Raw genomic sequence first — 21865 nt, forward strand, 5'->3', positions numbered from 1 at the left:
AATGCCTATAATCTAAAAATAACCCGTAACGAATAACGAATTCTAGTAATCAAAATCAAGATCAACGTCTTCAAATCCACATCTTCGTCTCTCCTCTTGCCACCATATAGTCCACATATATGCGGAATGCCTGTAAAGGGGTGAACCTACTTGCCCCCCTCTGTTCGCTAGAACCGGAAAAGGAGGTTCGACAGCCCTATTCTCACTCGCATTGCCAGACCCCTCTCTATTCTCGGTAATTCCATCCTCGGGTCCATTACTTTCATTAATAACCTCCTCTCTATTCTCGATAACTCTGGTAGTTTCAATTTTTATAGGAATAAGTTCCTTCGACTTTTTCGGTGTCGGTAACTGATCAAAAGGAATAAAGTGGACATCAGATATACCATCATGTCGAGCCTGAGACTGTTCTTCGGTTTGAGCGGCAAGAGCTAGTCCCGCTCTAGATATATCGAAATTTCTTGGTCCCATTGACACCCGGGTTGGAAAGGGAACGTATTTAAGGTTAATTGTCTCAAGAATATCACCACTAATGAACTCAATATTGATGTACGGAAATTCCCTTTGAGTCTTGAACACAAGGCACCGCAGTACTTGACCACCTAGCCTTGAGGAACATCCTAGAACATCGACTTCACTAACACTCGAGCTTGCTGAGGTTGTTCTAGTACCAATACCTGAGACTGCAATTGCCACATAAATCCTCCGAGTCCTATCACTCTCTACGAAATACAATGCCTTCAAGATAGACAACAATGTGTCAACACGGCCTGCACTGGTTGGCCTTGGCCACCTTGCGCCGAGTTAGTTTTACCAGTGTTGTATTGGACACAGTCTTGTTACATGCCGTGCAAAATGTGGGCCTTTGAAAGTGAAAAAATGAGTTGTCTGGTTCATTTGTGCTTGGCAAAGAAGGGTAATTTCGTCGGCCCAGATGAAATTTGTTGGTTGAAGCTGAAAGGTGCGAACTCGGCTGACTTGGGCAGCTTGGTTGTTATACCAGTCCCGAGTTCTAGCAAATAATATGATGTTTCAGGGATATCTGGAGCGTATTTTGTTTCATGATAAAGTGCCCAACGCCCATCTAGATTAACGATTGCTGCCGAGCGTTGAGGTACTGTTGGGGAGTTTCTGTCTGCTATCAGCAATCACAATCGTAAGCCCCTCTTAGAAGAGACAAACACTAGATCGGAGGAGCTGAGATCGTTCGACATGATTTCCTAACTGCGCCCTTTGTAATGGATTGGGATGACGATGAGGAGAAGGCAATATGAAGTACGAGGGCTCTTAACTGAAGAGGCGGAAACAACTCGAGGGTAGAATGAGAAGATTGAAGGAGGTACCATTGCTTCTCTTCTTCTTGTGCTAACCTCAACATGATGCCATTAGGAAAGAGGGGATTAACAACTCCGCTGTATGTGTTTGAGTACCCAAGATAGGCAAGAATGAATCATGCTCTGTCGGTACCCCATTTGAGGAATTTTGACACTCCAGAGCCGCAAAGTATAATATTTAAAAAGAACTCCAACAATGACAGAGTGAAACAGGTCAACAAAAGTATCATCGAAATTTTGGCACATATTTATTATACTCGTACTATGGATTTGATTCCCTCTGTTGTGCGACTTTTGTCTGTACCTTATGATAATCAAGGCTTCTCAAGATTATGTTGGTAAAGTAGATTCGACCTTTATAGCTGGTACAATCCCGAGTGATGGAGTTCACGAGGAAGTTTTATCCGAAAATATTATGATCGCAGACCGTCGTAGCTGTTCAACCCTGTGGGTAAACTTATCGGCGTAAACCAGCTCATGACTGTGATCTCTCCAATATCTCCGACGTTCTGTAACGTATTTTATCATTGCCACCGCTCCTCATTATCTTGTTCTTTGAGATTTCCTAGGTGGGCCCCCGTCTCCTTGGTGTTTCCTCTTTGGATTCGAACAATCCCTCGCTATATGATTTCCTCCACACGTATAACATTTTATTTCAGACTTGATTCCACCCCCTGAGCCGAATGAACCCCCTCCTGAGCCAGACAGAGATGTCAACCCATTCAGCGAGACATGCTTCTTCTTTCTCTTTTTCGATAACTCCAGCAAGTCGGCCTTTTCTGCCTTCTTCTTGGCTTTACGTTCCTCTTTGAGCCGTTTTATTGCTTCCTGTTTCGAGGCTTTTATCAACTCCTTTGCGCCTGTTGGATCATCCTCACTATCCTCATCTTCAGATTCATCCTCCTCGCTCTCCTCGTCTTCCTCTGATGATGTAAATTCCATGCCTGGATTTTGCTGTTTCTATTTACCAGTCATTAGCATGTGATAAAGCGCAGATCATCAAAATGCATGGCATACCTCCAAAACTTTATTGAATTTTCCAAAACTCCTTCGACCGACCATAAATGGTTTTTCTTTTCCAAAATTGTTATCGTCATCATCGACACGTTCTGCTTTTATCGGCGAAGGCTGGTCTAAATTTGCGAAACCAGTTTGAACTACCCGCAATGTATTTGTTGGAGTATTGAGATGTTTCCTTCCCTCAAAGCTTAAAACCCATCGTGTATCTCCTGCTTCAACGGCTGCTCGATCCAATGCGGCTTGCTTTTTGGCTTCTTCTTCCACTATTGCGGCTTGAATCGCGCGGTTATCGGCTAAAGTATCGACATTGAACTTTGTAGGAGTGTTTTGTGCTGTCTTTTGTCGCTTCGGCGATGGCTCATCTATTGAAGAAGGAGAAGTATTTGTAGGCGATGAAGCAGCAGCACGCTGCATGAATTTCATCGTCAAAAGCCTGGAAGACATAGCTTTTGGCGCACTTGTTGGGGTCCCTGCACTTGCCGACATGTTGTAGTTGTTGTTCATTCACAGTATGGAAGAAATTAGAAGAATAATAATCGAGAGGATGATGTAGAAGAATTGGGGAGATGGAATTATACTGCTGAATGTTAGTCGTAGATCTATAGACCTGCCACGATCTATGGAAGAAAGTCAAAAGCAAAAGTATTCTGCAAGGCGGACTTTTCCCCGGTTAAAGATTAAGCTTCTGTGCTTTATTGGTATTACGTAAGCGACCTGGAATTGGACGACAACGACCTTAAGTCCTTCTTCGGTCCCTCCGTAACAATTGATTGAAACACCATCATAATGTTGTCCACCGCCAGATCAAGAGCCGTATGGCAAATTTCTCGTAGAGTTCAGATCTCAGCCAGACGAACCTACGCATTTTCCGCAAATGATCAGCAAGAAATCAATGATCCAAACTCTCCGAAGAAAGTGCCCAATGTCTCGAAAACCAACGAGCTGCCGATAGAAAGTCACGTCCAGGATAAGCCGTTGCAGGAGAGCGTAGAGACTGCGGAAAAGTTTAGGGTTATGCAGGCACCAAATAGAGAGGGCAAATGGTCGCGAAGTCAGAATCCTAGGGAGCAGGCAATGTCTGGACCTAGGTTCGAGCAGACCATTATGGAAGCTCAGGTATGTCAGACCCCGCGTTTTAAATATTGCGCTTCAGTTCTTGGAAGTCATCCAAATCCGTACTTGTGCGGCATGTTAACTTTTCTCCAGCCAGCACCACAATCAGCAATTAGCTTGATTCACCAACAACCAGTACGATGGACTCACGATCGTATTGTGGCATGCGATGGAGGTGGAGGAGCATTGGGGCACCCAAGAATCTTCATCAACACTGATAAGCCCGAAATTTGCAACTGCACATACTGCGGATTGCCTTTTGTAAGCCACACCCCGGACTGAGACCTCAAGCCAGATTTCTCTTCGTCGTTAACCATAACATCTTTTCGGCTTCATGCTCATTTATCTTACAGGCCAACGAACATCACCGAGCACATCTTGAATCTCTTCCAGAAACTGCATACCCTCTTGAAGCATGATGTCATCCTGCCAAAATTTTTTTATGAACCACAACGTATTACTGATGGAACATTGGTCAACGATAAACTGTTCATAGATGGGGAAGTCTATGGTTGACGATTAGTGTACATACCACGCACTGAGAATTTTAAGCAAGATTATCTGCCTACTTCTACAGTGATAATTCACCCAGATAGATCTTCTTAGAGAATTTCAGTGATCTACTACAGTCAAGTCTATGTTATTATGTGCTCCCACTAGAATAGCAATCCCAAAAAGATCTCCAGCAGCTTTATATTCCATGCCACTAATTTAAAGATAGTGAAGATCATAGCATTTGGCACTTGGTGTTTTGTATGCTTGACGGCATGCATAAACAAGTTCTCGAGGGCACCATGAAATATTATAACGTGGAGAATGATGCATAACTAGTAACATCTAACCCGTTGCATGAAGTAGAAATTACCATGAGACCATAACAACAACCACGTGAAACTTAGAGAATGATAGGAGACATCGTTTGTTAAGAGCTTGCAAGCAAAATATCTATGTCAATTGCAGGATTATTTTCCCAGAGACAAACAAAGCTTTTGCTTGAGCCATGATGTCCTCTTTACCAAATGAATATGAAAATGAAAATAAAATAGGAAAAGTGTGATAACATAGCATCTTCCAAGATGATAAAAGGAGTACTCGGTATACATATTGTTAGGCTAGGCGAGGATTTGTCTTCGGGAAAATATTGAACGAGAGCGGCCGCACTCACCGATCGAGCTTCTTCTGCTGTTACTTGCGACAATCTAGAGCTTCCAGATCGAACAAAACTCCTATTTATTTTTTGAAGTATTTACAAGATGTCTACCATAACAACCCCCGCCCTGCAGACGTCCTATCCTCCTATCCTCCCAAAATCTTTCAATGCCAATCAGCCCAAAACAATTCGTCTTTTCCCCCTTTCAAATTACACTTTCGGCACCAAAGAGACCCAACCTGAAGAAGACCCCTCCGTTCTCGCGCGTCTCAAACGTTTAGAAGAACACTATGTCGAACACGGTATGCGACGTACCTGCGAAGGAATTCTTGTCTGTCATGAACATAATCATCCTCACATCCTCATGCTTCAAATCGCAAACGCCTTCTTTAAACTCCCTGGAGATTATCTAAAGCCCGAAGACGATGAAGTAGAAGGGTTTAAACAGAGATTGAATGAACGATTGGCACCTGTAGGCACCCAATTCAGTGGAGAAGGTGTAAATGAGGAGTGGGAAATTGGAGACACGTTGGCGCAGTGGTGGAGGCCGAACTTCGAAACTTTTATGTACCCATTTATCCCGGCGCATGTTACAAGACCTAAGGAGTGCAAGAAGTTGTATTACATTCAACTTCCCAGACAGAGTATGTATTCTCAATTTTACTTATAAATCCTTGAATTGGAAAATGCGGCATTGCTAATACTTATACAGAAGTGCTAAGTGTTCCCAAGAATATGAAACTCCTCGCGGTACCACTTTTCGAGCTCTACGACAACACAGCAAGATATGGTCCTCAACTCTCAGCAATTCCACATTTATTGTCCAGATATAACTTCGAGTTTGTTGATGAGAAGGGTGATGTGGTAGCTGTTACTCCTGGTGGAGGACCAGAAGAAGGATATGTGCCTAAGACGATCGTTTTGGCTGGGGGCGACGACGAAACCATGGGAGAAGCTGATGTCAAGGAAGAAAATGGCGTTCAATAATTATAGGATAATGATAGTGTTTTCAAAGCAGAGGAAGGCACGGCATGGCGTTCAAAGGTCAAAATATAATAGCTCGGAATAGCTGATGAACTGACTAGGTAGACATGAGAACTTCGATTTATTAAAGATATCCAAAATTATCTCTCACGATTGTCACTTCATATTATTCATTGTAGCTGTCTTGTATCGTACCGTGAGTGATGTTACACACAAGTGTTAACTATCTAGTAATTACGCAGTAATTAGGTATAATTAGGTATCGTAGATATCAAATACGTATATCTAATCCCTGTCAACACACTCGGGGAAGCTTCCAAACCATGACGTCCGCAAAACCCCACTACAATTCTAAGCAACTCAATTACATCCAAAATCTTTGGAATGCCATCTTCAAATTCCTCTTCATCTGCGCAACCCGACAAAGACGAAAACCCACGTCCAAATACACAATCCACGTCATCCTTCCCCATTCTTTATATCCTCTTTGTATTAATCTTCCTCATCGCCCTCTTCCCGCCCCTCTTCCACGCTCTCTGGACACTCCCTCTCAAACTACTCCTCCCAAGCACATACAGTTCCGCTCTCTCGCCCGCTCGTTATACCAAGCCAGTCATCATGTCTTGGACACAAAAGACCATATCTCTCCCCTCCAAATCCCGCGGCTCGTATCTTGTCACCGACCACATCGTCTCCTCAATTCCCGAAATCAAGAACTACAAAGTTGGGCTTCTGAATTTGTTCATTCAACACACAAGTTGCGCAATTAGTTTGAATGAGAATTGGGATGAAGATGTTAGGGCTGATATGAGTGATGCGTTGGATAGGATTGCACCAGAAGATAAAAAGGGAGAATTATATAGACACAGTGCGGAAGGATTGGACGACATGCCGGTTTGTACTCTTTTTGTTTGTTACTTTGTTCTTCGATGGTGGAATGGAGGAGTGCTCGTGAACTTGTACAAGATAAGGGCTAATCATTGTAGGCACATATCAAATCCGCGTTGGTTGGAGCAAGTGTTACGATTCCTATCACGAATGGAAAGTTGAATACGGGTACCTGGCAAGGAATATGGTATCTGGAGTTCAGATCTAGCAAGCATACTAGGAAGGTTGTTGCTACGATCCAGGGTGAGAAGATGTAAATATAAGAAAATCTATTACCCCGATGGGTTGGCAATTTGGACATGCGAAATGGGCATCGTTCTGGTTATTTTGCATTGGTTGCGTCAAATGTTCCTTCTTGATTTTTGAGCGAATCATTGCTTCTTAGTCTTTTCAACTTACGAGTGCTTCATCAATATCAAGCTTCAAGGTAACCTAGGTAGACCAAGGCTGGCTTTCAATCCAACTCACTTTATGTTCAGCTGAACAGATCGGAATTTTTCAATGACGAGGAACACAAATTGACGGAGCAAAATGCGCAATAGTTTTCCTCTCCTTGAAATCTACAAGCATGCACCCAATCAAAAATCCGTTTATAGCCGTGACTTTGATTGTTTTCTGACCAAATAAATCAAGCGTGAGTCGCTTATGTAATACATACGTCTACTCGCTTTTCCGAGAACTTTCTCATCTAATTCCCCGCCCTCACCATCTCCATCTATTGAAAACAACATCAATAAGCTCACTTCGCACGGAATCCTACCAAGTACAGTTTAATAAGTGATTGTCATAATGGTGCTGAGCTTGTCGGATACAAGAGCTACCCGTTTCGGATTAAATGCATACTGTTTCTCTTGAATAGAAACAATGAATGGGAAACAAACGAAAAAAGAATCTTTCAAAACATTTCGAGAGTAACTTTCCGTTAATCCTAGACCTCATTGTATGAACTTGCGAGTCTCCGGTTGCTAAAGATAGTGCGGAGATTGTCATACCCAGCCTTATGAGATGAGACCAAGTGGAGTCTGTGCCTCGAGTTTCAGCTTATTGCTACTCGAATTAATGATTTTTTGATCCCGAAATGAGCAGAAGCCTGTTCGGGAAACCCTTTGACATCTCAAGCTAGAAAATATTGAATTAACCTCAATCATGAAGTGATAAATCTGATGTCTGGGGTTGTACTACTTGGCCATGTCATTCTGTTTCCCCTTCTCATCCAAGATATTAACCCCTCACGAAACGTCACAAATACAGTACTAGGGATTATGCATGTTGCTCACGCATTATATATAGAACTTCTATTGCCGTTTCATCATTCAAATTGTCTGTTCGCAGCTTTCATTTTTTGCAACTTCATCACCAACGTTCTTCAGTCAGCTGGTTCTGTGAACTAATTTAATGAACTGAATTTTGTCAATTGCTTGTTCCAGTAGTCTAGGAGAGCAAGATGCCTCTCATTCGTAAGTGCTGTCTACGATTTTGAAGTCTTGTCAACTAAACTTAAATAGGGGGTCTACCGCAATACAGACGGGCAGTCGGGTTTCTGGCACTTCCTGCTCTATTGTTTTATAGTAAGCGGCATAAATCTCAACAACGTCATGATCTATCCTCACATCAGATTTCTAGTGCTTGCGGCAATTGCAGCTCTTCCAGGGGTACCGGGAATATTCATAGAGAATATCCAAACGGATCTAGGGACCGGCAGTGTCGAAGTCAGAGTTGGATACTTTGGTTAGTCTTCTTTCGGCTTTTCATGGAATGAGACCAAACTGACCACGAGAAGGTACATGTCTTCGAAGGACTGGCTCCGACACTGATATAAAATTACATTGCACCACTACTTCCAAGGGATTTAGTGATTTGCTTATCGAAAGTTCCAACAGCACATCAAATGCCACCGAGAAAATCCTCGTTTTCGCATCAGGGATGCAACGTGATGTCTTTGTTGGTTCTCCTTCATTCTTCCCTGGAGCTGGGCTCCTATTCCTAATCAGCGTTTTGCTTCTCATACCCCTCGAGATAATCACTCGAGCACCTGCAAGACTCAGACCTAAAACCGTTCTGTTCCTAAATCATGCCATCATAATGCTTTTCTGGTTCACTGCAGCATGGTCATTCGCAGGCGCATTGTCAATCGTGGAAGTTGTAAGATCACAGCAAGAACTGTTGACTTTGGATGGGAGTAATAATGTCACTGTGAAGGTTGGTGTGGCAGTACAATTTCTGCAATGGACTGCTTTTATTTTCACCTTTGTCTTTGCGAGCGGAGTTACGACTTTGAAAATGACGCATGAGCCAAGACTCCTTAATCCGGAAGAGATGGCGGCGAAGGCTGGTCCGTTGGGTGGTCAGGTGCAGTGGCGTGAATCTGTTTGATAGATAGCCATATTGTCGGGATCTGGCTTTATCCTGATGCTCGCAATACTAGTCTCCTTCAGCAACATGCTTTGATGGCCGAATGTATGCAAGCACTTCATCTGGGAAAGCTCAATTGTGGGTACTCCATCTGAATATAAAATTTCGGCATTTTGCAACATTTTCCAGAAGGATTACCAAACTACTGAACGAGTTATACCAGTACCAACCCTTTCTTTGTCATAACTTGCTTGCAAAAACTAAAGATCTCACGTTAGACAATAGTTCAGTTCCCGCTGTGTAAATCTCTGCTGGCCATTAACATAATCTTATTTCACCTATTTGTTTACTTATTTACCTTTCTTCAGCCATAATTCTTATGGTAGAATACTTCTTTTCACATCGCTGGAATTGAGATACTTCGAGCTGGACATTATGTAGATAGTTTCTGGGAGAAAGAAGTACTAGATCAGAATTTCCCGTCAAAGTTTTCACTTCGAGTGGTTCCTATCAAACGCATACCTAGCTAGGTTGGCTGATGCTCATCCCATCATTTTCATCTCTCACGTACGTACCATACGCCCCTATTCCCGCCAGCTGCCAGTCCTACCGTATAAATGCATATACACAAACACAGCTTTGCTTCACAACAACTCTCACACTAGCATCACACACCTTAAAAATCTTTTATCACATAACCACAAAAAGTATGGATGAATTGTGAATTTTAAGTAAGATGACATCATATCTCAACTGAGCTTTTCTGCGTCATTCAAATGCGAATGCAAATGCTAACGTATTTCCTGGTATCACCTTCGCTATGCAATGCTATGGTATGTTGTATCTAAGCTCTAGGAACTAGTGACTGAGAGAGAACAAGAAGAGAAGGATACAGAAGAAAAGAGCTTGGATGCTCGGATACGAAAAACGAGTGTCGATATTCTGAATTGATAAGGAGAAGAAAAAGAGAAAGACGAGAGGGTATCAAGTATGAAAGGACAATGAAACTAAAAAGAGAAGAGAGCTTCTGATGCAAGACCTAACAGGTATTTAGAGCACAACAACTCATTCCCAAAGCAAAAAGGCAGCGTTGAGTTTCAGAACGCCAGACTCCATGGTATACCCTAAACTCCCTGCAAAATAAAAGGTCGTAGATGTGTATTACATGCCCTGCACATCGTTTCGTATCTGACAACGCTAATAGATCCCAATATCGTCATGATCTTATATCATAGGCAATTCTTGGTCCAATAATGAAGTCTCGGATTATATGCATCCAAGTGTGTCGACAAAATCCCAAATCCCGCTACATCGAGAGCACTCTTGCATATTATACACACGCCCTATCCATCATCTTTGTTTCCGATTAGGCGAATTAGGCTCCGCCAACATATCTTCCAAAGTCATAGATCTATGAGCAGAAGAGTAAAGTTCATCGTAAATATCCGGATTACTCGGCAACGGCGAGGTATCATGATGAGAGATTTTCGTTTCAACTCGGCCGACGCCTCCTAATGGATTTATCGTCATCGGATTTTTAGGATCTGCAGGTTCAGATGTTTGGACAATCTCAACGGTTTGGACGGAGCGTCCGAGTGAGTCGCGATTCGTTCCTTTGGATCTGGAAACGGAGAGGAGTACGTTGGTATGGGGCACTTCTTTGCGTCTAGAATGGTTGGGAGATTTAGATGCGGTTCTGGCTGGTGCTGGTGAGGCTGGTAACTATTGAGAGCATGCTATATTAGCTTTGTCCAGTTGAAGGTGGTTTGATTGGAACTGCGCCGAAAACCATATACATACAACATATGTAAGACTTGAACATTTCTCGTGCTCGGCTTCAGGTCCTTCTCGAATCGCTTCCATGAAATCGATCTCTCTCGAGTCTTCAGCAGAACACAGCTCAATGCCATCTGTATTTCTGGCGGATCTCATATCGGATCTAGATACGAGGTGGCTCGATCCAGCACCAGCTTTGAGGCGTCGATAAAGGGCGTTGATTATAGGAGCATTGGCAAAGAGAGCCTGTAATGAGTGTGTTAGAATGTCTCTTTATGTAATCATATGGATAAGAAGCTTACCATTAGAAGACACTCCATGTTTCCCCAGAAGAACCTGTCGTCGATCTGTTGGATCTGATTTTCCTGCAAGATGGTTCGTATGATAGAGATTATAACAAGCTATAGATCTATTAGAATTGTATCGACGGCAATCTAACGATTACTTACAAATATACCAACGAGGAACACGGCTGATACTTTGAGCTTTGTACTAAAGAAATAATTAGTATGACGAGAGGATGAATTATATAAGCCTTATGTAGATAGAACATACGCTGTCACCATCTGCGTTCGCCAAATCATTGGCAAAGGAATGATCACCAAAATAACATTAGTTACAATGATCGACTTGACCGTTGTTAGCTTGAGACGAGGTACAGAGAGAGGTTCTACTCACAATTGCCATGAACAGCAGTCCAGCTCTCTAATAAGCATCAGTACAGTGTTTTGTTGGAATTTGATCGTACTAGCTACTTACTCCTTCCTGAGGGAAACTGTTAGCAACATCTTTGATAGCATTTAGGGAAACTCACTGCACATTTCTGAGGAGGTTTTGTAAATTTCCAATTCAAATTAAATGGGCGGCATTGAAGCATCCACATCAACATAGTAGTTGTCCACGTCGTAGCAATCAGCCAGAAAATGAAGATCACATATCTCTGTTCCGGTTGCCGAGTTGTCAAACGGTAATAGTAAAGTAACTGCCAAGCTTGTCAGAACATATATCTCGAGCAATTGTGTAGGTTCGCAGCGTACAATGCAAGCTTTCAGAGACCAAATGTAAGATAAATAGGCAGTACGCCCGAACATGATATACTTTGAGTCAAACTCCGCTGTTTCGATGTTAGATGAGAATTATCAATTATAAAGGATGATTGGCATTTACTTTCTGCGATGGTTTCAGACTCTGAGTGGGCATCTTTCCCTGACCCGGTTTGAAGCTGTGATAGTAAGTTAGCAATGTGTAAAACTTTGGAAAGATCAAGAAGCAACATACAAGAACGGGGAATGTAGAAGCAAAACCTCCCATGAGGAAGAAAGCGACTATCATGAGCCAGTCATCGGGGTAAATCTTCTCATGCTTGATTCTCCTTAAGAAGAATCTGGCACAGGTTAAGAAGAGCACTACAGCGGTAACTGCATAAGCTGTTTCCGCAACCTGCACAGTATCTTCAATCATTTTTTTCTGGCCAGGATGAAGGTTGAAATCAAATCCAAAGGATGGTGTAAGAACAAAAAGTTAAATTGTAGAGAATGAGAAAAATTACAAGCCAGATTAGTTGTAATCGATAGCTTGACGGCACTGTGCAGTGACAAGGCTTAAATTGAAGGATATCAAGAGAGGATCGTCTATTCCATTCTATCCTTGTGGATTGTATGTTTTCTCTTCTTTTAGAATTTGAGGTGGGCAATGCTTGGGTAATCTTAAACTATAGTGAATTCCTTCTGGTAGAAAATTCAATGATAGAGCAAGGTCCGACGATAGTCTTTAAACCAATACATTATTCTGCCTAAGGAGCCCAGCCAAAGATGTCAAGGAGTTTGCCATAGCCTCGGAATTATCAGTAGAAGGTGTATCTGATAAAATATCCCATGTCTACCAGAGCCATGGGTGAATTATCAGATGAGAAGTTGTGCTTGTAGACTCCATGACTTGAATGCTGTGCATTCACTTGTATACCTTATATCTATCAGGAACTTCGTATTTTACCCAAACCAATCTCAGCCACTCTCGATATATTTTTATCGCAAATGACATAACATTCAAGTGTGAAGACCAACGGTAATATCCCTCCCTGAGCAGTCATCTGTGTAAGGCTATGGAGAAAACTTAAACTGCTAGTGCCCAACAAAGAAAATAGTCTTGAACTTTTTCCCCTTAAGTAAGGTGCATTCAATCGCAAGGAACAACCGAAATGCGGGACTCTCACCAGAAAGCAATCTAAAGTTCAATAATGAGACCATTCAGAGTTATTGTTGGAAGTGCGTTCCACTATCAACACCTTGCGATGCAAGTCAGCCAACGGTTGGCTTTATTGCTCAGCAAAAAAGTACAAAGTTACGGCAATGCTCCATGCTCCCACATTTTTTTATTCCATTATAAGAATTGCTTTTCGTCAGCCTAAAATCAGTAGCAACACAGGTTTAATACATAAACCTCAAAGATGTTGGAGAAATCTGTTTTTATCACAGGCTGCAGTGATGGTGGTATCGGAAGAGCTCTCGCGCTCAAATTCCAGAAAATTGTACTTTCAAGTCTTTGCTGGCGCTTGAGATATCTCCAATATGTCAGCGCTCGAGTGATTGTCCAACGTAACCTACTTGGTGTTTGATGTAACGGACCCAAAACGGATTCAGGACGCGATGGAGTTTGTCCGCAACAAATGTGGAAGCTCTCTTGATATTCTCATCAAGAACGCGGGGCGCAACCATTTCTCGCCAGTGCTCGATATTGATTTAGATGAAGCAAAGAAAATCTACGATATCAATGTTTGGAGCCCTTTGATGCTTATCCAGAAGTTTGCACCTCGTGTTATTTCAGCAAAAGGATCGATAACCAACGTCACTTCTATCTCAGGCTACGTGAATGTTCCTTATATGGATATGTTAGTACGTACGATATGACTCCTCAATTGCTAAATAAACACTTCCAGGCCTCTATGCGACATCAAAAAGATCTTTAGAAATACTCAGCGAAACGCTATGTCTTGAACTTCAACCATCTGGCGTTCATGTGTTATCTATTGTCACTGGTGCGGTCCAAACAAATGGTCAGACCTACTTCGAGGACTGGAAGCTTCCTCAAGACTTTTATACAGTCCTATTAAGGATATTATTTATAAACGAGCTTGCGGTGGTGATAGTGTTTTTGGAATGAATATAATAGAGTATGCAGAGTAAGTTGTGAGTAGTTTTGTTGGCCGAAAGAGTGATTGAAGGTTTTGGTGTGGCGCAAACGCTACATGGACAAAGTTTGGATCAGCTATAACACTACAGGGAATTTCGGTAAGCTTTGTGATTAAGTAGTCGACGATACCAAGATCTTATATTAATATTTAAAATGAAGGATGGTTTCATGGTGATGGGTTGTGGGTTGGATAAGCTTGCAAGCAAATTGAAGGAGACTTGATCTCAAGGACATTTTCAGTTTCTTATGTCTCACCTGAAAAATACTGCAAATATATATATATAGTACTCACCTGTAAAGAATACTGCGAGTATGTAGCCCTAGTGCAAGCAAGTTTCCTTCAATGACATGCTTAGAGCCTCAGAAAAAGGGTATCTTTGGCGAACGGTCAGACAAGGAAGGCGAGGAATTCACCTGTAAAGTAGCACATCATTTCATTATTGTTATGGAGTTCCTATTATGAGATTCTAAATATTACATGATTTACGATGGTGGCTCACAACATTAAAGCCTTCTATCGAGTATATAGAAAATGCCTCTAAAGTCAATAGATAGCCATTTAACCTGAGATTAGATTAAAGTGTAATTGAACCCACTCCAACAATCCTTTAAGTATCTGTTAGAAGTCAGCGAACTGTAATGACTAACAAAGTCAACAAAAAGGTATCAAACGTAGATTTGATTGGTATATGTGTATCGTAGATAGAGCATTATATTTATACTGCCTATTAATCTACTAAGGAGTTGTATTTGCTACCAACCTATTGGGAATCAGAGATTAGTCTAGGCTCATAATTATTGAATAAAAACAAAGAATAGACGATGCTAACTATTGAAATCGAGATGCTAATATCCACACCATATCATACCTTGGGATAGATGTGCCAAAAATTTATATTGACATCGGTAATATGCAGCACATTGTATTGAAAAGAGTTTTGGCTACAGCAGATGAACAGGGATCCGAGAATCTGATAGAGGCAAGGAAACGAGGACGGCATAGCAATCTATCTACTCAGATACTAAGAAAGTATTACTATATCTCCGAGAGACTGCCACTCTTAGCAACCTTCGCGACCTTCGCGCATGAATACAAGCAGAATGAAGGTACCTTTCTTTCCATTGCAAGTCATTGGAAATAATCTAATTACATTGATTGTTTGTTTCCTCCTTTTACATTCTTGTAGAGTCCACTCGATTCACGATTACTCCATGGCTGCATCCAGAAAATCCTGAAGAATTGCCATACTGGAATCCATGTGGGCCAACTAACTCCCATTGATAAGCTTTCTGTGTGCGCTGACATTTCAATCTTACAGTTTTAGGTGAGCAGTTTCCTGAGATCACGTTTGAGCACAACTGCAATCCAGCTCGATATTTGCCATTTGGAAGAACAAGCTGGCTTCTCAGGGACACGCTTTTGGGTTCTATAGGAATGCGAATGATGTTTTAGAGCGTGAGATGTATGTGCTCTGATAATCTGTGGAACTTCCTATATGCTGAAACAAGCGCTGAGAGGTCAGAATGCACTTAGGGGATAATGAAGCTCTATATTCCATTACACTCGCAGGTGAAACTCTTTGTGTGATCACTGGAGCGAACGGTATTCAAGAACTCTACCGAAATATCTCGACAATAAAATGGGACAATTTGATTAAAGATATGTACTCTTTTGTGGGCCTATCTCCCGCAAGCATCTCCCAAGTATGGGGTGAAACTCATGAGCAGCTAGCTACCGCAGACTCCAAAATTCCCACCCGGTCAGCACACGAGATGACTTCCGAATATCACCGTCAGCAATTACTTACGGCGGCCAATGCTGAAAACCTCGCCCAACAAATAATTCCGGGTCTTGAGAAGAGTTCGCCATATTACGGACTCAAGATTTTCGAGACAAATCCCAATCTCCTACAAACAATGATGTCATGGGAAGCGACAAACTGGAAATTGATGTACAGACTACCTGACTTCATGGCACGAGATATGATTAATGCCAGAAGCGAATTTATTGACACATTGTGCAAATACTTTGAGACGCCTAACAAAGACCGGTCTGATGCACTGTATTTTGTAACGGCCATGGAAGAAGAAATGCGGGCAGCTGGCTTGAGTGATCGCGAGACTGCAGGAATATATATGCTACATTTATGGGCGTAAATTTGGTATTCAAGGCTATTAGAAACAGCTAATGAAGTTATAGGATTAAGGCCAATGTGTACAAGGCTGCATTCTGGGCAATAGCCCACATCGTCCATAGCCCAGAATTACTTGACCATATCCGCGCAGAAGTAGCCCCAGCTATAGGAGCAGATGGAGAAACATTAGATCTCAACTATTTTACAAAAGAATGTCCACGTCTCGAAGGTTTCTTCAGCGAAGTCCTGAGAACAAACTCGGCAGGAGTACTTGCTCGCGAAGTCATCACACCGACATTGTTTAATGGGAAAGTACTCGCGAAAGGCACAAAACTTATGGTAAGCAAGCGATTTCTCTTTTGCGGTCCATCAAACTAATACCGCGACCTAGATTACATACCGCCAACTTCATCTCGATGGACAGGTATGGGGACCATGAGCTCGTGACTTTGACCCGGAAAGGCTTCTCAAGTATAAAAGCCTTACACGCAGTCAAAATTTCTGGCCCTTTGGCGGTGGCCATACACTCTGTCCAGGGCGTTTTATTGCTAAAAAATCAGTTTATACCATTGTGGCTCTTCTTTTCTCTCGATACGACGTTACTTTGGACACTGACGCCGCCAATCAAAAGTTTCCACGCATCGATGACGCTACGGCTGGAATTGGAACAATGGCACCGATGCCTGGAGAAGATGTTAAATTGGTCATTAAGCCGAGGAAAATCTAAGACGGAACTTTTATGTCATTGGTATCGATGATTTGGCATAGAGATGGGGATTGAATATGTGCGTTTCTAGCGAGCAGTATATAGTACAACGTATAAGCTATGTGACTACCGTCTCTAGCTTACAATTTTGTCACTTTGAACATTCGGTACCCTGAATAGTGCTTATAAGGATTAAGACTGCTGCCCTTTCAGTTCAAGATTCTAATGGTAAGATTCTGAAAATACTATTATTTTTACATTCCTTGCGTATGCCCACAAGGAGGCTTACAGACTGGTAGACCTACTTGAATGATAAATCTAACTATGTTCCCTAATAACCTCTCTTTGTGAGCTCACTGGCACCTCACTCCGAAAACAACAGATCAAGGTCGGATAATATCTTCAAAAATAGCGGATATACATTATTTGCTACTGTGATGATATGAGTTCCCTCTGTGTTGTTCATAATTGAAGTAAGAGGAACTCACATATGCAAATCCACTCGGCAAAGAAACTATATGACTCATATATGAACCTTCGAGGAATGAAGGTTACTACCTGGATCATACTCGTCGATACTTCTCAACTGAGCCAGGGCGATTAGATTCTTCAAATGACAAACGGGTGCGTCAAAAGTTTTTATAGTTCATTCGGGCTTCATCATGACGGGCTGGGCGATCGGCTCAGCATGGGCGGTGGACACCAAGAATTTAGACTCTTTGGCATGCCATATTTGTTTTCATCGTCCCTGTTCAAACCGTTAGGATCAATGGTATTTTAAGCCATTCAATAATTTGCTGAACTTACAGTGAGTATCGCAAGGCAACAGCACGAGCAAGCTTTAAGAGACTAATCACGTCTCTATCGTCGTCTGTCCAACTAAGCAAACTGGCCGTAGCTTGTATCAATGGCTTTTCGTAGCTTTCATCATACGGCATCATGAAAGATAGATTTGCAAATTCGAAATGTCGAGGGTACAGTCCGGAGCAACCCCAATCAACGAGACTAATCGTATTGTCGTCTCTCAGAATCATATTGCGTCGACATAAATCCATATGACACAGAACAAGTGGATGTGAGGTCAAATCGATAGATTTACCACGTATTGCCAAACGTTTGTTCAGCCAAGCTTCCAAGTCTGATATGGCGGTAAAGTTTGTCCCCGCACCGTTATCACCCCAAAGATAACCTTGTGGTTGACCCCCGCCTATGGGACCTGGACTTTGCCCGCTCTGAATCGTTCCAAGATGCTCGATAATTTTAGCAACGCGGGGAATGATATCGGTGTATTCATCAAGATCGAGCTCATCTAACTGTCGACCAGGCACATATTGCATGAACAAGTAGCCAAAATCTTTCCAGTTGAAGTAGCGGTAAACTTGGGGAATATGAACCATTTTCGAATCGACATTTCGACATGCAAATCTCTGAGTTTCTGCCTCAGAAGCGATGACACCGATTCCAAATTTCGCTACTATAGTGTCCGAGAGTTTGACTACTCTATCCCCTCCAAAGCAGCCTCCGATTATTTTATCCTCTTTCACGAGCCTGTCGCAGAATCCAACCAGCCATTCTTCACTGACTGTCTGGATATCCCACGATAAGTCTGCCATACTGGTACATTGATTGCAGATTGATCAATTCTAAGACGATGATATAACAAAATGTTTGTGTTTGTAACATCAGTCGCTCGGATGGAAGTCGATTAATAAATTCCAAAATCTCAACCACCAGATTGGCCTTCAATTCCAAGCGCCCTGACAGAAGTCCGTGCCCCGGAAACATGCCAACTAGCACCACGCAGGGGAGATAGGCGGCCGAAATTGAACACTTTTACGAAGTCTTTATAAATCAGGTAATCCATTTTAATAAATGGACCAAATTCCTTTGATTACACAAATTAGAGAAAATGCTGGCTGAGTTTTCGTTTAATCCTTTCATATTTCATGATTTCATGGAGATTTGATTTATAATTCTAATTAATTCATAAGATTGATGTACCAGTAGGTAAGTCGATCACCCTACTTTCAGGCCACCCCTGTTTTAAGCCACCCTTTTATATCAAAAATCGCTTTTTTAGCCTATTAATATCTTTATCAATATATAATCTAATTTAATAAAAATCTGAATATATATAATTTAAGTCATTTTAAGTTTATTTTGAAAATTTGAAAATTTTAGGAATTTTCTATATTGAGATCTAAAGCTTTAAAATATCGATTTTTAAATTTGTATAAGAATTACATATAAATTTGAAACTTTTATAAAATCTTTAATAACTTTTTAATAATAATTATTAAAAAAAAACTATATATTTTTTTGAAAGTTTTGAATTTAAATTTATATAGAAATTAATTTTTTTTTTAAAAAATCAATAGATATAAAGATATAGTATATAATGAGTTTAAAATAGTATAAATAATCCTTAAAATTCTGAGGGTATTTTTTTAAATATTTATTTATAAGAAATTTTCTTTTTTTTCTAAATCCTTCAAAATAAATATGTTATAAATTTATAGTAAAATTTTATAGTTTATTTTTAATAATTTTTATTAAAAAGTTATTAAAGATTTTATAAAAGTTTCAAATTTATATATAACTTTTATACAAATTTAAAAATCGATATTTTAATGCTCTAGATCTCAATACAGAAAATTCCTAAAAATCTGAAATTTTCAAGGTAAACTAAAAATGATCTAAATTATATATATATAAATTTTCAATAAATTCTATTTATAAATAAGAAAGTTAAAAATTCCATTTTTGGTGTAAAAAGTGGCCCAAAAGGGGGGTGGCTTGAAAGTAGGGTACCCGACTTATTCAATTCTGGCATCTCTTTCGCTTACGTAGAGCGGGTCTCTTGAAGGGCCGGGCAATATACGCGATCTGACCCAACATTCTGCAATCCCTTCAAAATTGGAAATGATATTAGGAAAACATGCGTTCCAAAGAGAAGATTCCGGAAAAAGCTATGCAATCTGTGAAATCAGTACTTAATATCGTACTATAGTTTCGAAGAGAAAAATTATGATGTTGAGTTTGATTTACATTTCGAAGTAGCTAGGTATTTTTGAGTTGACTTTCGTAACGAAATTCGCTAAATTTCCGGTCCGGTCTTCAAGGCGACTCGCTCAAGTGATAATACAATGAATAGAACGGCCTTAAAGAGAATCACCAAGATTACTGGGCTATTCCCACTCCCTCAAACGTACGAATACGAAGACTAGCAATAAATTCTACGTGAGGAAAAAAACCTATGGCTGGGTGGATTTGATGATCGACCAAGCGGTGGGATCTCCCTCACATTCGATTACACGTAAGGACCATACGGTCATCGCGTCTAATTTTAAACATTGAAATTGTTTTGAAGCACAGAATTGCACCAGGTAAGGCCTCTTTCGTTTATTATATCCAGTCTTGGATACTGAAGACTATTGCAATGGATCTCAATGTTCCTATTGTTAAATCAAAGTTGAGTGCTTGTATTTGACGACTGCGTGATTTCGGTTGTTTGATGGGCCACTACTTTTATCACCGGATCCTACAAGTGATTTTCTCTTACGATTTCGGTATTCTGGCTCCCTGCGGAGCAATATTTATACGAATCCATCTGGATACCATTCAGGTCGTCGGCGGGCTATGTGCCATGGCAATCATCTGGTGTCCATTGGATCGTACCATGAATATTGAATACTTAGCAGCGTAAGTAGTATCTTCACGATTGAGCAATTCTACAACACATGGTGTATTTATATAAAAGCTCCTCAAGCTAGTAGTTCCAGAAAAAGCTCAAACAGACAAACAGAACATACATCAAGCTTCATCCAACAAACCACAGCAACCAAATCTTCCAAATTTGACATAGAATGTCTTCCCGTAAGTATATCAAGCCTTCAAGTTCGAGCACCAAACCTCGGGGATCAAATTCAGCTACTCGTGATATCGAGGAAGGTGACTATGAACTTAAGATCCAAAAAATCCGCGTGACCGTTCATACCACAGGCAAGTTCTTCCCAAGCGACACTCGCAGTGGAAACCATGCCTCAATCTACCTTCTCACATCAAATAATGCTTCGGTCCGTCTTAACATGGCAAAATTATCAGCAGACGCCACAATGGGCACATATCAGACGATATATTGCAGTTATCAAGACACCAATAGCTCGCTGAAAGACTTCGATCTCAAAGCTACGGGTCGAGGATTAACAGTTGGGCACGTTTTAGGGCTGGTCGAAGAGAAGAATCGTGATAAGTATAAGCTTGCTCGCAGTGGCCTGGGCTGTAGACACTGGGTGTAAATGACGCATGCCAAATTCACAAACGTCGAAGCTAATTTTTCGTTACAGGAGAACCATTATTAATGACCTTCACGAAGCCGGGTATATCTCATCTTCAAGTCCTCTCTCAACCGAAGACGCTCTTAATGCCTTGAAATATAATTACTCGAAAGGCAAAAATCCTGAGCGAGAAGACATTGATCCGGGTACTTTCGTATCAGATATACCAAAGAAAGTGAAGAAAATAAAGAAAACTGATACAACAGGCACTGGATCTGAATCTCACAGAAGCACGGGCTCCGGCTCTGAAGGAGGACGACGTCGTTAAAAGAAACAAAGATCCCAAGGCAATATCATAGAAGATTTGACGTTGTGCGAGTATTTCAGAATATTAGAAAGATGAGAGATGTAGAAACCGATGGTAAAAAGCAGTGTTTATATCTACATTGTAGAATGAAGATGTTTATAAAATTGGTTATAAAATTGTTTGTGTATTGTAAGATTACATTCGGGTACGAAAGAGTTGAGAGTTAAATTGAAAACGGAAAGGGAATCATTTGTGATAACAATCAAAAGTATCGAACTAGTACGAGAAAAGTCCTCCATCTCTAAGCTTGAATGGAATTTGATCCGGAGTTTCTTCCAATTATTTACTTTAAAATCGCCCTATCTCAAACATAAGAGCTCTCACCAAAACGAAGCCTCAGATATACCCTTTCAATAATTTACTCGGGATTGATCAATCGACTTATGTTTATTCTCCAATGTGAGTTTCTAGAACGAAATGTTCAAGTCTCACATTCACTTCCAACAGTTCAATGATACTCGCATTGGATATAATCACTTCAGCCGCAAGGAAAACAGTGCTCAAATCAACGATAGCTGAAAGTAGAATCGCGAACGAATGAAGTGGGTAAAGATAATTTTTCGATCAAGAAGTC

General features: G+C 41.0%; 10 protein-coding genes across 10 annotated transcripts; 6 read left to right on the forward strand and 4 right to left on the reverse strand.

Annotated features, from left to right (window-relative positions):
- Positions 1 to 42: 42 nt before the first annotated feature.
- Positions 43 to 1214, reverse strand: EAF01_008850 (uncharacterized protein; the record flags this gene model as incomplete). The annotated part of the gene is made up of 3 exons (XM_038917106.1): positions 43 to 793; positions 979 to 1131; positions 1183 to 1214. 3 exons carry the CDS (start codon positions 1212 to 1214, stop codon positions 43 to 45), a joined length of 936 nt encoding a protein of 311 aa, XP_038767500.1.
- A 663-nt stretch (positions 1215 to 1877) lies between these two features.
- Positions 1878 to 2840, reverse strand: EAF01_008851 (uncharacterized protein; the record flags this gene model as incomplete). Its single annotated transcript, XM_038917107.1, has 2 exons — positions 1878 to 2294; positions 2352 to 2840. The coding sequence occupies 2 exons, from the start codon at positions 2838 to 2840 to the stop codon at positions 1878 to 1880; spliced, it is 906 nt and encodes a 301-aa protein (XP_038767501.1).
- Positions 2841 to 3072: 232 nt separating this feature from the next.
- On the forward strand, positions 3073 to 4156 carry EAF01_008852 (uncharacterized protein). Its single transcript, XM_038917108.1, has 3 exons — positions 3073 to 3470; positions 3561 to 3728; positions 3821 to 4156. Exons 1-3 carry the CDS (start codon positions 3141 to 3143, stop codon positions 3884 to 3886), a joined length of 564 nt encoding a protein of 187 aa, XP_038767502.1. The 5' UTR covers positions 3073 to 3140; the 3' UTR covers positions 3887 to 4156.
- Positions 4157 to 4631: 475 nt separating this feature from the next.
- EAF01_008853 (uncharacterized protein) lies at positions 4632 to 5771 on the forward strand. Its single transcript, XM_038917109.1, has 2 exons — positions 4632 to 5261; positions 5330 to 5771. The coding sequence occupies exons 1-2, from the start codon at positions 4721 to 4723 to the stop codon at positions 5602 to 5604; spliced, it is 816 nt and encodes a 271-aa protein (XP_038767503.1). The 5' UTR covers positions 4632 to 4720; the 3' UTR covers positions 5605 to 5771.
- A 214-nt stretch (positions 5772 to 5985) lies between these two features.
- EAF01_008854 (uncharacterized protein) lies at positions 5986 to 6746 on the forward strand (the record flags this gene model as incomplete). Its single annotated transcript, XM_038917110.1, has 2 exons — positions 5986 to 6495; positions 6588 to 6746. 2 exons carry the CDS (start codon positions 5986 to 5988, stop codon positions 6744 to 6746), a joined length of 669 nt encoding a protein of 222 aa, XP_038767504.1.
- Positions 6747 to 7933: 1187 nt separating this feature from the next.
- EAF01_008855 (uncharacterized protein) lies at positions 7934 to 8862 on the forward strand (the record flags this gene model as incomplete). Its single annotated transcript, XM_038917111.1, has 4 exons — positions 7934 to 7946; positions 7995 to 8057; positions 8113 to 8217; positions 8270 to 8862. The coding sequence occupies 4 exons, from the start codon at positions 7934 to 7936 to the stop codon at positions 8860 to 8862; spliced, it is 774 nt and encodes a 257-aa protein (XP_038767505.1).
- Positions 8863 to 10191: 1329 nt separating this feature from the next.
- On the reverse strand, positions 10192 to 12078 carry EAF01_008856 (uncharacterized protein; the record flags this gene model as incomplete). Its single annotated transcript, XM_038917112.1, has 11 exons — positions 10192 to 10563; positions 10642 to 10863; positions 10920 to 11018; positions 11067 to 11109; positions 11173 to 11246; positions 11296 to 11322; positions 11377 to 11382; positions 11432 to 11599; positions 11655 to 11731; positions 11785 to 11839; positions 11896 to 12078. 11 exons carry the CDS (start codon positions 12076 to 12078, stop codon positions 10192 to 10194), a joined length of 1326 nt encoding a protein of 441 aa, XP_038767506.1.
- A 3252-nt stretch (positions 12079 to 15330) lies between these two features.
- EAF01_008857 (uncharacterized protein) lies at positions 15331 to 16668 on the forward strand (the record flags this gene model as incomplete). Its single annotated transcript, XM_038917113.1, has 4 exons — positions 15331 to 15959; positions 16007 to 16280; positions 16333 to 16365; positions 16414 to 16668. The coding sequence occupies 4 exons, from the start codon at positions 15331 to 15333 to the stop codon at positions 16666 to 16668; spliced, it is 1191 nt and encodes a 396-aa protein (XP_038767507.1).
- A 639-nt stretch (positions 16669 to 17307) lies between these two features.
- Positions 17308 to 18260, reverse strand: EAF01_008858 (uncharacterized protein; the record flags this gene model as incomplete). Its single annotated transcript, XM_038917114.1, has 2 exons — positions 17308 to 17395; positions 17455 to 18260. 2 exons carry the CDS (start codon positions 18258 to 18260, stop codon positions 17308 to 17310), a joined length of 894 nt encoding a protein of 297 aa, XP_038767508.1.
- Positions 18261 to 20513: 2253 nt separating this feature from the next.
- EAF01_008859 (uncharacterized protein) lies at positions 20514 to 21252 on the forward strand (the record flags this gene model as incomplete). Its single annotated transcript, XM_038917115.1, has 2 exons — positions 20514 to 20941; positions 20994 to 21252. The coding sequence occupies 2 exons, from the start codon at positions 20514 to 20516 to the stop codon at positions 21250 to 21252; spliced, it is 687 nt and encodes a 228-aa protein (XP_038767509.1).
- Between the last annotated feature and the right edge of the window lie 613 nt (positions 21253 to 21865).

The sequence above is a fragment of the Botrytis porri genome (genome assembly GCF_014898465.1).
Source record: "Botrytis porri strain MUCL 3234 chromosome Unknown BPOR_012, whole genome shotgun sequence".
Lineage (NCBI taxonomy): Eukaryota > Fungi > Ascomycota > Leotiomycetes > Helotiales > Sclerotiniaceae > Botrytis > Botrytis porri.